Source organism: Geospiza fortis, unplaced genomic scaffold (genome assembly GCF_000277835.1).
Source record: "Geospiza fortis unplaced genomic scaffold, GeoFor_1.0 scaffold546, whole genome shotgun sequence".
Taxonomy (NCBI): Eukaryota; Metazoa; Chordata; class Aves; order Passeriformes; family Thraupidae; genus Geospiza; species Geospiza fortis.
Window position 1 is genome coordinate 225,827 of NW_005054612.1, and position 14,923 is coordinate 240,749.

Consider the following 14,923-nt stretch of genomic DNA (forward strand, 5'->3'; position numbering starts at 1 on the left):
AGTAAGGTATCTTAGGGATAAAAGGGGAGTGACTTCAGGATTTGTTCTGCTGAATGGGAAGAGGATGGATGATGTTAGAGCTTGTGAAGAGCAGAGGCTCTGGATGCCAGCAGAGACATTTGTCATACATTTTTCATACACTTTGTGTCTGCTGGGCCAGGGTTGGGGTTTTGGCGTGGGATCACACACACACTGTGGTCTGAGCCTTGTGGAGTCCTTCTGCAACAAAGACTGAGCTCTTGGGCTGCAGGAGAATGAAAGAGGAAACTTGAGTTTTATGGCTTTGGTGAGAAAATAGGTTTATCCTTGTGTTTTCTTAAGGGGAAAAAGTCCATCTCCCTGCTGACAGAGCCATGGGGCTCCAGCAGTGCCTGCTGGGCTGGGCAGTGCCAGAGGTGATGGAACCTGGCCTGGCTGCCAGAACTTCCCATTGCCTCTGAGACTTGAGCAACATCAGCAACTTCAGTCCCCTGTTGTGTCACCTCTGGCACTCTGCATCCCTTCCTCCTCGCGGGACCTGATCCTGAGCTGTTTCCTGCACTCAGCAGCTGGCAGGGTGAGCAGAGCTGGGTTTGGGAGGTGGTGAGGAGCCACTTCTGGTGGCTCAGGTGACAGCCAAGCCCTTTGGCACAGCCACAGAGCTGCTGCAGCTCTGGCTCCTCAGCAAAGGGGTCTCTGCCTGGGGCTCCTCCTCAGTGTCTTGGCCCCATGAAAAATGAAAGGCAAACCTGTCATTAGGTGAAGTTTCCAAAGCAGAGCCAGTAATTTAAGCTCAAAATGCAGAGGACTGTGGGAATTTCAGCAGCCAGTGCATCCTGACATTCCAGTGGGGCAGGAGCTGATGAATCCACTGAAGGGGATTTTCCCCTCTGTGTTGGAGAGGTCACTGCTGTGCCCTGCTAGGCAGTAACACCTGGCTGGTTTATTTTCCCTTTGAAAGAAGTAAATCCCTTGTGAAACAAACGGGCAGTAATTTGGGAGGTCATTCTGTGGGGGTGTCAGGGGATGATTGACACTGTAGCTTTGGAGTGGCACCATCTCACTTCCCATTTCAGCATTACACATGGGAAATGTCCCCAGGAAAACCACTTGGTGCTACCCCCAGACTGGTTTCTTTTCCCGGTTTGGGTGCCAGAACTCCTTTCTAATGAAACTCCTCCCATTTCCTGCAAATCAGTACAGTGTTTTATCAGTCCTGAAGTTCCAACACTGGGAGGTGAAATGTCTTAAAAACCAACATCCTAACTGTCACAAGTTAGCAGGGACAAGGCTGGATAAACCAGTGAGTGGTGCACAGAAATGTGAGATACACAAGCAGAGCTTTTAACTTTGCTGTGTGAGCAGAATAATGAGAATCTCCTGATCAGCCCACCAGGTTATTGCCTTTCACAGGAGCTCTCCAGTGGGGCAGGAGGTGATCAGGAGCTCACACTCCCACAGAAGAGCAGCTGCCATCCCCATCAGGGTGCTCTGGCCAGCTCTGCTGCTGCAGGTGAGGGTGAGGAGTGCAGTGTCCTGTCTGTAATGGCACCAGGGAGCACAGGCTCCTTGCCAAGCTGCAGCAAATACCTGTCAGCAGCACCTGATGGTGGCACGAGGGCAGCCTGGTGTTCAGGGCAATGGCTCATGAAACCAGGGGAAAACAGCCCCAAGTCTGGGCGGTGGCACCTCCAGAGCTGCTGGGGTGAAGCCCCTCAGAGCTCTCAGGTTCTGGGTTGGCTCTGTTACCTTTTGCCCTCATTAGTGCTGGAAAGCTCCTGCTGGGAGCTGGAGGGGAAGGAATCAGCACCTTGACAGGGAAGGAAGAGGAATAATGATGGGAGAAAGAAAAAGACAAAAAAGGCAGCACCTGGGCTGCTGTGTTACTCACATACCTGGTTCTTGTCATAGCTAAAACTCCCACCTGAGTCCTGAGCTGGCACTAGGGCTCAGACTGTGCTTATTCACAGCTCCCTCTCTCCTTCCCATTCCCTCCTCCTCGTGTTTCTCCAGGCCCAAATGATCTGTTTGCAGTTTGGAAATTGAGATCTACAGACTTTAGTTTTGGAGTCTGAACCCACCTCCATTAACTGCGAGCTGTGTTTAATATTGATGCTCCAGGGGCGTGAGGAGGGAGGGAATGAGCCTGTTCTCCTGGGGGAAAAAAAGCTGAAATTCCCCAGCACTCTGCTTTGGGTGGCTGCTGAAGCTGCCAGCAGCCAGGCTGGGATTTAAGGGTCACATTTTTGCAAATCAGTGTCTTCATCACTACTCTGAGTGGAGAGAGGAGGAGGTGGGAAGATTAATGCAGCCTCTGGGCTTTCCTGAGTGCTGAGGTTCCCAGAAAGGATGAGGGTGTCACATCACTGCTTCTTGCTTCATATTTTTCCTCCTTTTCCTTGCTTTTCTTGGGTGTTGCCATCATTAAATGCTGCCATTCATTGTTCCCTCTCCCCTGCTGGCTGGAGACTCTGACTGTTAATTGAGCAGCGCTGTATCTGCTCTTCAGGCTTCTCAGATAAACAATTTAAGCCCTTCATCCTCTTTTCCTGTGGCATTTTAACATTTTCTCATCTTTGGCTATCACAGAGAAAAACCTAAAAAGCCCAAACTTCTGCAGCTTTGGTTTATAAACAGGCTCCCAATGGCAGCTCTTGCAGAGGGGTGTTTGTCCTGCCGTTAAACTTGGGTCTTTATTTCATGACATCAGATTCAAGGTTTTTATTGTGATTCTGGGGTTTCAGTCTCTGCAGAGACTGAAAGAAGACAGAAAGAGCCAGGCTTTTGTCTTTCAAAGGACAGTTGAAAGACTTTCTGTTATTATTTGGCCTTACTTCAAAAAAATGCACTTTTGAGCGTGACAAACCAGCTCCTACCTGGATGTCGTGAACTGAGCCAAGCTAAGAGGGGTTTGAAGCATTGGGGTTTCTGCCAGTTTGATTTTCCCTCCATCCTCCAATGTGCCCTGAGTTCAGTGCTCATAGGAGCAGCAACAGGTTGTCCACAGGCACAGCTGGGGGAATACATCCATTTTTCCCAAGGCAAAGGGCAGTTTCCAAGGGCTCTCCATCACTTTTCTCCCTTCTTACCCAACTGTGTGAATGTCACATTCTTGGGCCTTTTGTGTCCTTTTGTCTCACGAATGGTGATGACCTGTACAATTTTCTCTCTTCAAGAAGGAATTTGTTCAGTTGGAGGTGTAGAGGGTCTGAATTGGAGGATTAGATCAGGGGTTGCTTGTGAGACTGGCTAATGCTGAAAGAGAGATCCCCTTCCTATGGCTTTCTGAATATTAATAATTGAAAAGTGAGTGAGCTGGGTGGGAGTTGGGAGCTGTGCTGAACTCCCTCCAGCCTGTGCTGTTGGTGTGTGAGAGTCCCACACAGCAGCAGACACACTTTGTTTATCCAGCCCCACTGGTCTGTGTTTGCTTTCCAAAAGCAGCCAGTTCCTGTCCACACTGCTTTGGGAAAGGAAACACAGAACATTAGCAGTGGGGAGTTCCTGCAACAGAGGCTGGACAGAGTTAAAGAATAAAGCAGGGAGTTATTGAAAGGATCCACCTTGGGCAGTACAAGAGTCCAGCCAAGGCTACACCCAAGATGGATGATGGGTCATGAGTTTTCACACTTTTTTAATAAGTTCTGGTCCATTTCCATATTGGGGTTAATTGTCCAATCACAGCTCCAGGTTTTGCACTCCCATTCTCCCAGATTGCTCTCCTCAATTCCCTGTTGTTTGCACTTTTTGGGCATTTTGGGCCTTTTTGTTGTTTGCTCTTTTTGTACTGAAGCTGCAGCAGTGTCCTTGGTTCTGGGGCTGGAAAAGGAATGTTTGTGTGACTGAGCTGTAAGGAGAACTGCTGACACTTTATATGAAATTCAGCGTTCTAAACCAATGCAGTGCAGACTCTGGGAATAGAACAGCTCAATACCTGAGGCACCGTTAGCAGGGGCTGTGAGCAGTGACCGTGTCCCTGCTGTCCCAGGCCAGGTACAAGCAGAGCCTGGACCCCACGGTGGACGAGGTGAAGAAGCTGTGCACGTCCCTGCGCCGCAACGCCAAGGAGGAGCGCGTGCTGTTCCACTACAACGGGCACGGCGTGCCCCGGCCCACCGTCAACGGGGAGATCTGGGTCTTCAACAAGGTGGGTGTGCCAGCCCTGCAGCCTGCTGGGGAGCACAGCTGCCTGCGAGTCCTGCACTCACACTGCTGTGGGCTGGGGGGAGCCTAAAGCCTGTCCAGTGCCACCCCTGCCATGGCAGGGACACCCCAACTGGCCCAGGGTGTCCAAGCCGCAGTGTCCAACCTGGCCCTGGGCACTACCAGGGATCCAGGGCAGCCACAGCACATCTGGGCACCTGAACCAGGGCCTGCCCACCCTCACTTGTATAATAAGCAGACAGGACTCAGCTTCTTCATGAAGGAAAAGCCCATTCTGTATTTACATTGTTTAGATTCATAAATATAAGTTATTTGGGGGTGTTCGTTAAGATGGAGTAAGAGATGGAACAATGGTTCCATCTGTAAATAAGATAGTTCCCTTCTTATTTCCAGAAAGGGGAACTGTGGGCACTTCACTCTGTTGAAGGCAGCTTCGTTGGTTTTCATTTTAATGGATCATTTGGAAAGTTGCACAGAAGCTAAAGCTGTAATGAATTTATAGGAAATTTTAGAAGGTATCCTGTTAAACTTCATTGGTGAGCAATAGTCAGACTGAGTTTATTGGTTGGTAAGGGCTATTGTATATGTCTAACAAATTTTGTCTTTCTAGAAATGTTGCATGTTTTCTTCACAGATTGTTATGAGACAGATTTCTTGTTTTTGCAGGTGTTGTTGTATCAGTAAGGAGTAATGTTCTAGTTTAGTTGCTATCCCCTGAGCAAATCTCAGCGTGGCTTCAAAAGGAGAAAAATCAACATGCCCCAACTTCAGACATGTTTCTTCTGACTTTTTGAGGAGCTTCTCTGCAAATTTCCAATATCTCTGATTGTTCACTAAACAACTGGGGATGAAATCTGTTCACCAGCAGTTTCCAGTTGAGCTGTGGTTGTGGGAGGGGACACAGAGGGATGGTGGAGCAGTGCTGGAGCAGGAACTTCTCCTCCATACCCAAGCCAGGGAACAAACTGTGTGTCCAGCCCAGCGTGGCAGCAGCACCAAAGCATCACCCTTCCACTCTGCTTTAACACCCCTTCTTGCTTCAAACTGCCTCATTTACATCTCATTAGCAAGTTTGATGTTTTATGTGACCCCCACAGTAGAGTTGGAACATAAAATTCTTCTGCTTGGAAATACCACAGTATTAATCAGAGCTATAATCTGATCTCAGCTGGAGCAAGATGCCTTGGAAATGTAAAGGTAAAACAATGCCTGCCCATAAAATGTCCTTGATGAGATGTGTCAGAGCAGGTTTTTTATGTGGAACTTCCTGGGCTTGGAGTGTGCTTCACGTGAGGGGTGACCTTAAGAAAGGCTGTGCTGAGGATGGGCTGTTCGTGCCTCATCCCACCCCGCAGTGATTTGCAGAGCTCCAGCTCCCTAAAACTCCAGCTTTTATCAACAAATTTCCCTATTCATTTTAATGAAACAACCCAAACTGTTATATATGGGCAAAACTTGGGTTTGGAAATGCCTTACCCCTCCCTGCCTTACATAACACATGGTTTATGATACCTCCTGTCTTTATCGACGCTGATACGTGCCCTTGAAAATTTGATTTTTGTAAAAAGTTTACTGGTTTTATTACAGCTATTTTAAGTCTCTTGAATTTAAATGAGAGTTATGATCCCATCCATCATCCTGCTGATGTTAATAGGAACATCACAGCTTTTCCTGAGGATTTTGGGCTGAGCTCAGGCTTGGAGGAACACCAGGTTGCTCTCTGCCTGCAGCTGAAAAGGATCCTGCTGGCAGCCACTGGCTGTTTGGTGGTGACTCTTTGCAGGCAGGAATCTGTGGTTTATATTTTCAGCTCACTTGGTCCAGGATTGGCTCCTCAGAACTGGTTTTAAGTGGCTGATTTTTATCCTCTTGCCTCCAGTTATTTGGGGGCGTTCGTTGAGATGGAAGACAAGGAACAAGATCCTTCTTATTTCCAGAAAGGGAACTGTGGGCACCTCACTCTGTTGAAGGCAGCTTTGTTGGTTTTAATTTTAATGGATAATTTGGAAAGTTGCACAGAAGCTAAAGCTGTAATAAAATTATGAAGCATCTCGTTAGGCTCAGGCGGGGTAGTGCTGATGGGCTGCAGGGGCTTAATTAGCCATCCTGATTTATTGATGGGGTTTTCAGTTTAAGATGTTTGATGTTAAATTAAAGACAGCTGGTTTGCATCCTTTATCAGTGTTGCAGAAATTTGGGATAAAATTGGACTATTAAATGCTGTTTGGAGTTGTTAGCACATATCAGAGCTCTAAATATCTGATACTGAAAACTCTTGGCAAAGTTTTGGGCTTTTTTTTTTTAGAGTTGGGTGTTTCAAATAATGCCACAATAAAATCTGCTTGTTGCTTGTGTTGACTTGGGCTCACATCCTCGCTATTGGCAGATCCTGACTGAGATTTGTATTCATTAATAATTCCAACCTAGGTTTTATTTAGGGCTTTCAGAATTGGGTTTTTGGGTGTGTTTTATCACCTCACCCAGTCCAGGCCCCATTCCTTCCCTGGTGACTGCAGTGGTGCTTTCCTTTCCTCTCCTCCTGCAGAACTACACCCAGTACATCCCCCTGTCCATCTACGACCTGCAGACCTGGATGGGGAGCCCTTCCATCTTCGTCTACGACTGCTCCAACGCTGGCCTCATTGTCAAGTCCTTCAAGCAGTTTGCACTACAGAGAGAGCAGGAGCTGGAGGTGAGAGCTCAGCCTGCTGCCCTTTACTGAGCACAAATGAAGTTCAAGCTTGCTTTGCTGTGTACACTGAAAAATGTGTTTAAAACCGTGTTGGAAGGCAAATTAATTTGCAAATAACTTTGCCACTCTGATCTTTCTGGTTCAGTTTGCTATCCCATTAAACTTGGAATGATTTTTAATACAAGCACTAATTAAATGTTAATGTTAATAGAATCAATTTGGGCCCTAATGGTCTTTTCTGCTGAGATGAATGCTGAGGTGAACAAGACATAATTTTTTGGTTGCAAAACTCTGGTATCTGGGGCTGTATTTCAATGCAGTTGTGGTTTTGTGCTGTTGAAGTGAATGCAAAAATGTGGAAGAACAAAAACCTGATCCACACAGGGATTGTCCTGGTGGTTCCATTCTGCAGAGTGTGGAGTGTGTTCCCAATGAAAAGCTGTCTTTGGTTGCAAATGGAATTAGTAGCAAATCTGAAATGCAGAGTGGAAGGGAAGAAGCTGGAATGTTCTGTGCAGCCTCCCCCCTGCTGCCTGTAGCTCCCATTTGTAAAGATTCACTTCTCACACTTCCAGGGCACTGGATTAGAAACCCCAGAACTTCAAGGAAGGAATATTAATTAATCAGGCAACTGAGTGCCACAAATAAGCTCCAAACAGATGTTAGGTGTCCCTGCCTGTCAGTCCTTTCCTTTGGAATTCCAGATTTTGGAGATGCTTTAGTGGGGGCTCTTTGGCAGGTGGAAATTCCAATGTACTGAAGACACCTGATAGTCTGGGATATGCAGATCATTTCATTATTCCTTCTCTTCCATAAAACAATTCCATGTTTTGTAACAATGAGAAAGCTCCCATAGTCTGTGGCTTGGGAAGAACATGAATTTGCCAGACAGGATCAATAGAATTGGAGGAGGAGTCAGAGGAGGGGGTCTGAGTATCCTTCTCCAGGTTTCCCTGTCAGCCTGGGGCTTCACTGGGATATTTTTGGGGCCTTTCTCCTTTGTTGATACAATGCTCTCTTCAGCACTGTGGGTTTGGTTTCTCATTCTGTTCCCCAGCAGGGTGAGCAGGTCTGACTTCACCTCTCCTTTCCCTTTCCCTGCTGTCTTCACCAAGTTCCTTCTGCCCTGGCTGGTGCTGAGCTCCAGGAGGACTTGGAGGCTGCTGTGGGGGGAGCAGCCCCAGGGACCCCTCTGAGAGGCAGATCCAGTGCTCAGGTGGAGTTGGTGCAGGGAAACCTCTGCAGGTCCAGCCAAGGGAGGAGGATGAGCACAAGTGACAAAGTCTTCATTCCAACAAACATTCCGTTCCATTTTCTCTGGGATTTATCATCCTGTGGAATATGTGAGGCTCCATGGGACAGCTGCTTTAGTACTGCAGCACAGGTTAACACTGCCAGTTAATTTGGTTAGGAAAATACTTCCAGGGTTATGTGTCTGCTTTTCATTCTGTCCTTAGATTTCATTAACTCCTGGTGCCTGACTGAGGCTGCTGCTCGTGGGGAATAGAGAGCAGAGCCCTGCTAACAGACAGCAGAGTGCTCACGGCGTCACGAGAGCGTGGAGGGGAATTCATTCGGAAAATTATAAATTATCCAATTGTTCAAATTCATGAAGAGTGAAGCAAAGCTGCAACTCATGCTCCAGAGGGGCTGCCAGAGTGATCAGGATAATTGTTCCCCATTTCCCTGCAAGCAGATCAGAGGAGTTTGCTCTTCCTTTAATCTGCCAGAGGGATTCTCACCTCCTGATTCCATATCTTGCCCTAATGAAAAAAAATGCAAAATGTTAGAAAGAAACTTTGGTGGCTGAAGTTCACTTTGTTTACCTGGTTCAGAAAGGTGCTGGGAAGATTATTTATGTTTTCACTCCCTGAATTATTAGTCTCCAAGATCACATTCTTAGGCAAAATCTTAAATAGGAGAATCCCTGTGCTTTTGGAAAGTGGGAATGTTGGTCTGTAGGGCATTTTATAGACTGAGGTTTGGTCTATGAGGTGTCTCTGGGCTGACTCTGGACTTAGTTGAGTGCTGTTAATGAGCTATGAGTTAAAGCTGTGCTGGTGCTGCCACACTGGCAGCTCTCCCTGGGGTATTTCCTGACCCTCCCTGACTCCCCCCTGGGCAATTGCCTTGTTCTCCACAGGTGGCTGCCATTAACCCCAACCACCCCCTTGCCCAGATGCCTCTGCCCCCCTCCATGAAGAACTGCATCCAGCTGGCAGCCTGTGAGGCCAACGAGCTGCTGCCCATGATCCCCGACCTGCCTGCAGACCTGTTCACCTCCTGCCTCACCACCCCCATCAAGATTGCTCTGCGCTGGTGAGTGGGGACCCCTGCCCCTCCTGCCCCCTGTCTGGGGCACAGCAGGGCTTGGGGAGCCCAAAATCTGCTCCTAAAACTCCCCCTGCCCCCTGCCTGGGGTACAAAAGCTGCTCCTGACCCAGAGCAAGCCTGCAGTATTGAACAGCAGGGTTTGAACTGGGCACTGGGGACAGAGGCTTATTAATGAGAGCTAGAAAGGTGAAAATATTGTTATCTTCTACTTATTGTGTTTTAGTTTCCAGCTCAATATCTAGGTTTGCTCAGATTAAGGGGGTTACTGATCTGGGAATTAAATATCTGCTTCCTCAGAGAGCAGGGATGGTACACAGTGCAATACAGCTCTCTGCAAACTGTCCTTTGCACAAATCACATTCCAAATATTGCAGTTGCTGTAAATAATGCAGTAGCTCTAAACAGTGCTGGAGTGAGAGGAAGGGAGTGATAAACCAGGGAAAGATGTTCTGGAATGACAGCCCAAGTTAATTAGGCAGAAAGTTAGAAAAGGCTGCTCCAGAGAGCAGGAGCTTTCCAAGAGCAGTGTTTTACCAACACCAGGGAGCTGAGTGTGGAGCACCCAGAGCTCAGAGGCTCCATTCCATTCCCAGAGGCCCTTCCAGCTGCTCCTCTCAAGTTTGTGCCTGGTCCAGAATGGAAATACTTGAGGGCATTTGCTGGGCAGGGTTTGAACAGGCAGAAGCCCACAGACACTGCAGGTGGTGGTGAGAAATTGTCACCACAGCTCCAAGAGTTACTCACTGCCCTTTGGGGATATTTGTAATTAATCACAATTCTTTAAACTCTTTCTGTTTCACATCAGCAGCAAACTGAGCGAGTTCCTGTGGCCAGGCTCTGGTTTGGGTGTGTGAAGTTCTGTAGGAGAGTTTTTTTTGGTGGGTTTTGTTTGTTAGATATGCTAAGAAAGGTTTTCTTTGGGATGCTGTTATCTGCTCAGGAATTTCCTGTTCCTCATCTCCATGGGAACGTGGCTGAGGGGCTGAGCAGGGCAGGTTCTGCACAGGCCACACCTGCACGAGCATGGGAGATCCTCTGAGCTGTGTCTCAGGTGTTTGACAGGAAAGGTGTTTGTAAAACTGCTCAGGGAAGGGTTTAAATGCCTCAGCCTCAGCTAGAAGGTGCCAAGGGAGCTCCTGGGTAGTGAAGAATTTCCTCCCATTTCCAATGCAGTGATTGTGTGGTGTTCACTGCACTCTCAGGAATTTTGTTCTCTGATGAAGGTTATGCTCCTTTTGTGCTCCCAGGTGCTTGGCATTGTTGCAGGTGTGGTTTTATCCATGCAATCCTGTAAATAATAAGTGCTGCTGTGGATCATTGGTTTTTACTGACGTTAAACACAACAAATGCAAAACCAGAGCCTCTGCTGCATTCTGAGAGTTTGAGCCAAGCTCTGTTGATGTCCTAAAGCTGTTAACCAAAAATCAACACAGAGACCTTTGCCATTAAAACGTCCCTTTTCCTTCATCTCAGCCCTTTTCCTGAAGCTGACCCAGAACCCTGTGGAACTGCTTTTGAAACAGAACATTTGTGCAGCTCCAGACTGGCACTCTAATGAGGTTTCATACAGGGAATTTATGGGCAAGTGGAAGCTTGGATAAACGTTTATCCATGCCATGTTGTTCTCTGTAGCAAAGTCACTGAAGGACGAAGTCCCTCATCAGCTGGGGCTGCAGCTGCAGCCACTCCTGTCTCATGCCAGGGGAAGTGAAGCTGCTGCTGGGAGCAGAAGCACAGGTCAGCCAAGCCCTTGGGATGTGGGGCAGGGAGCTGCTGGTGCCAGGCTGCAGTTCCAGGAGCCTGGAGTGTGCCCTGGCCGTGTGGATGCTCGTTGTCCTTGCGTGTGGTGGCTGCTGACGCGTTGCAGACAGATCTGCAGCTATATAAAGCTGCGGGTGAGGCAGGCTGGGAGCTAAGCTGCAGGGATTGTTAATCCTGACAGATCTGGCTGTCGGGAGGCAGGCAGGGCTGGTGAGGAGCGTGCGGAGCTCTGCTTTACGCACGTCCCGCTGCCTCGGGGGCTGCAGAGCACAGGCAGCTCCCCCGGAGGCTGAGCTCAGGGCTGACTCATGTGCCAGGTGACAGCGAGCAGCAGTCACACACTGAGCTCATTCAGGGCCTGGGGGCTGTGACAGCCCGTCCATACAGAGGGGCGGGGTCCTGGAAAGGGCTGGAAAAGCCCCAAAGAGCAAGGAGCAGAGGCCTAGGGAGTTGGAGATGTGCACTGTGTCCTCCAGAAGGCACAGCCAGCATGGGAAGGGAAGGGGAAAGGACCAGAGCTGTGCCTGCTGCTGCTCTGTTTCAGGTGTTTTGTGGGGTTTTCCCTAATGTATTCATTTTGCTTTCCTGGTTGGGATTTTGGGGTCAGTTCAGCCAATCCTCTGTCCCACGTTGGTTTAGACAAGCTACACTGGGTTTCAAAATATTCCCGTGATACTGAGCACCATTTCCTGCATTGCTGGGTTTGGGCTGGGAGGGACCTGAAAGCCCATCCAGTGCCACCCCCTGCCTTGGACAGGGACACCTCCCACTGTCCCAGCGTGTCCAAGTCCTGTCCAACCTGGACTTTGAGGTTTATGTTCTCTAATCTGGGACTATCAGCACCTCCCACTGTCCCAGGGTGCTCCAAGCTCTGTCCAAGCTGGCCTGGGACACTCCAGGGCCACCACCCTGCTTTGGAGGCAGCAGATGTCACCCTGCAGAGCTCTGCTGCTCTCGTGGTCCTTCCAGGCACCACCAGAAGGGTTAAACTCTCCAGCCTCATCCTGAGACCTGGCTCTGCCAGCCTGAGTCTGCCTGGGGCTGTTTAGGAGGGAATTTCCCTGCATGGCTCTGTAATGCACTGTCATAAGAATTTTATATTTCAGCAGATTGCACAGGGATCCCACTGCAGGTTCCTGGAATCTTTATGGCTTTTCTTTCTGCTGGATGACACACACATCAGGAGAACAGCCTGGGGACCACGAGCTTCCCAGAGCCTGTCCCAGTGCTGGGCTCCAGTGGATGCCCCTCGGGCAGGGGGTGCCACAGGGAAACTGGAGAGGTGCTCAGGATCTCAGAAATGAGCTCTGCATGTCCTGTTTTTAATAAGTAATTGTTCTCCCCATGATCTGGGGAGAAACCCTTTGGACATGGTTAATGTGGCTCTGGGGAGATGGGACTGCTGGGCAGCTGAGCCCTTGGTGTCCCAGAGTGGGGGAAATGAGATGCACAGAGGGGCAAATTCCTCCTCCAACAGCAGGGAGTGGGTTCCTGAGGGGCTGGGGATGTGGGGCTGTCAGAGGAAGCCATTCCAAGCTGGAATTGCAGGATTTCCATCCTGGAGCTGCATTCCCACTGCTGCCCTGTGCTCCCAGGAGGGCTGGAGGAGGGGGCAGCTCCCCCCTTCCCACACACTCTGCTTGAGCAGCTCTGGGGATTTTCCAGGCACTGCTGACAGGACTGCATTTCCAGGGCTGCTGTTCCTGGAGTAGTGGGATTTGTAAGGCTGAGGAAATGGAGTCAGCAGGTTTTTTAATGAAATAACAGGTGTCTGAACCTGACATGTTCCTCCCGTCCCTCCTCTGCCTCCCCTGCCCGCCGTGCCCTAATGCCAGGGAAGCCCAGGCAAGGTTGAGCACTATCCCAGCAGCACAGCCACAGCCCTCCCTGAGCATTATCCCAGCAGCACAGCCACAGCCCTCCCTGCTCTGTCCTGCTGCTCCTAGAGCTGAGCATTATCCCAGCAGCACAGCCACAGCCCTCCCTGAGCATTATCCCAGCAGCACAGCCCTCCCTGCTCTGTCCTGCTGCTCCCAGGGGCTGTGCTGGATGCTGGGAGCCCTTTCCCCCCTCCCTGGTGTGCTGGAACACTTGTCACCCTGACAGCTACAGTGGCCCAGGTGTGACACCTGGCGATGGAAATGCCCTAGAATCACCAGGGTGACAAATGGTGACAAATGCTGAGGGCCTGGCTTGGCTCTGATCACACCCTGCTGAAGTTCCCTGCCCAAACAGCATTTTAAAAGCAGGAGCAGTGCAGTACAGAGCCCTCCTCCTGCCTCCTCCCCACAGAGGCTGGTCATTAAGCACTCAATTAGTGTGCTCTGTTTTACTGTCTCTCCCCAGGTTCTGCATGCAGAAGAGTGTCAGGCTGGTGCCAGGAGTCACGCTGGATTTAATAGAGAAGTAAGTCAAGCTTTACATGTGCTGGTGTGTCCTGGAAGGGGTCAGGAGAGCAGAAGTCTGGGTGTAAGAAGTGTAAATCCTTCCCAGAGCTCCCTGGTGCTCAGTGTGGGGGAGTGGAGCTGCCAAGGGTCCTGCTCAGTAATGGGGTGAGAACACAGCAGCTCCCATTTCCTGAGCCATTTGGCATGTTTGCAGTCAGCTGGGGTTCAAAAAGCCTCTCAGTGCTGCCAGCCCTTCCACAGAGGTGTGCTGGGTTAGCCAGGTTCATCAGCAGAGTTGAGGGGTTTAATTGTGTTAATTTTCTATGGGAAAAATTGATTCTGTCCTCTCAGCTGGGGAGAGTGAGTGACTATCTGTATAAAGCTGCATTTCAGGGACACTCATTGGACCAAAATAAAAACACAGTTTGCAACTGACAGAGCAGAGACAAACCCTGTCTCAGAGCAGGTGTCAGAGAGGTTTTCAGGGCAAGAATTCACCACTGGGTGTTGCTGCCTCTGAAAGCTCTGGGGGAAATGTGCTGGGCTTTGGGTTTCTTGTGGCCTCGAGGAGATGGAACAGGAATGAAACCTTCCTGGGGCTGAGTGCCAGAGGTGTGCACAGCTTTGGGGGTGAGGAGGAGACTCAGGCCACCTCAGGCCACTGCATAAACAATGGCTGTGGGAAGTTAATTAATTTACAATTGCTGCTAGAGTGTCTCTAATCAGAGACGTGGTGAGGTCACTGAAGGTCTGAGGCAGCTCTGACTCAGCCTCACAGAGCACTTGGATCTTAAATCCTCTTTCAATAAAGGTTTCCTGGCAGAAATGGGTTTTTGTTCAGGCTCTTGGTCTGTCTGTGCCACAGCACACGTGTGTGCCAGCAGCAGCTTCCTGTGGCTATCAAATATTTAAACCTCATCATCTTCCTCTGCTCCTTATATCAATTATGGAAAACACAGATTTTTATTACAGTCTCGAGACGGAGCTGGAATAATTCCTGGATTGCCTATGTGTATATTGTAATTTATAATTCAGTTGTCTTTAAAACTGGGGAAGGAGTTTATATTGCAATTAAGCTGCAGACTTTGAGGCTAAATGAAGCTGCACCTTCTCTGAAGGGCTCCAATTTCCAATTATCCAGGCTCAGCCCATGTCCTGATGAGGGAACGTGGGGTGGATCCTGATGTGCATTTACATCACAGATCTTCTGAGATGAAGCCAAACAATGCCTTAGCTTAGAAATAAAGATCTTTGCTGCAGCCAGACAGCAAAATACAAAGGAATTTTGGTGGAGTGTTGGGAATTTGGGAACTTCTGGCTGCCACCTGATGAGACTTTTGTTGGCAGCATCTCTGTCCGTGTTCCTCCTGCCTTGGGGGCACTTTTCTCTTTGATCCCGAGGCTTCAGATCATCTGTGCTGGAGGTGTGGCTGCTGAGTGATGTGAGCTGAGCTTTGTTCTGCTTTCAAAAAGTTTGGGAAAAACCTAAGCAATGGTTTGTGGGAATAAATCCCTGGTAATGGGAATCCAGAACTGGGTGCCAAGAACTGGGGATGTACAAGATGCTTTAATCTGTTGCTGCACTGGGCTCCCTCTCCCAAAATCC

The 14,923-nt window shown here is 49.2% G+C and overlaps 1 protein-coding gene across 2 annotated transcripts in view; it reads left to right on the top strand.

The window, feature by feature from the left end:
• Positions 1–14,923, top strand: part of RPTOR (regulatory associated protein of MTOR complex 1) — a 105,682-nt gene that overhangs the window by 24,431 nt on the left and 66,328 nt on the right. For both annotated transcript variants that reach the window (XM_031064651.1, XM_031064652.1), the window contains exons 4-7: positions 3,968–4,126; positions 6,689–6,835; positions 8,979–9,154; positions 13,277–13,336. In XM_031064651.1, coding sequence (XP_030920511.1) covers positions 3,968–4,126; positions 6,689–6,835; positions 8,979–9,154; positions 13,277–13,336 — 542 coding nt within the window. The remainder of the gene's footprint in view (positions 1–3,967; positions 4,127–6,688; positions 6,836–8,978; positions 9,155–13,276; positions 13,337–14,923) is intronic.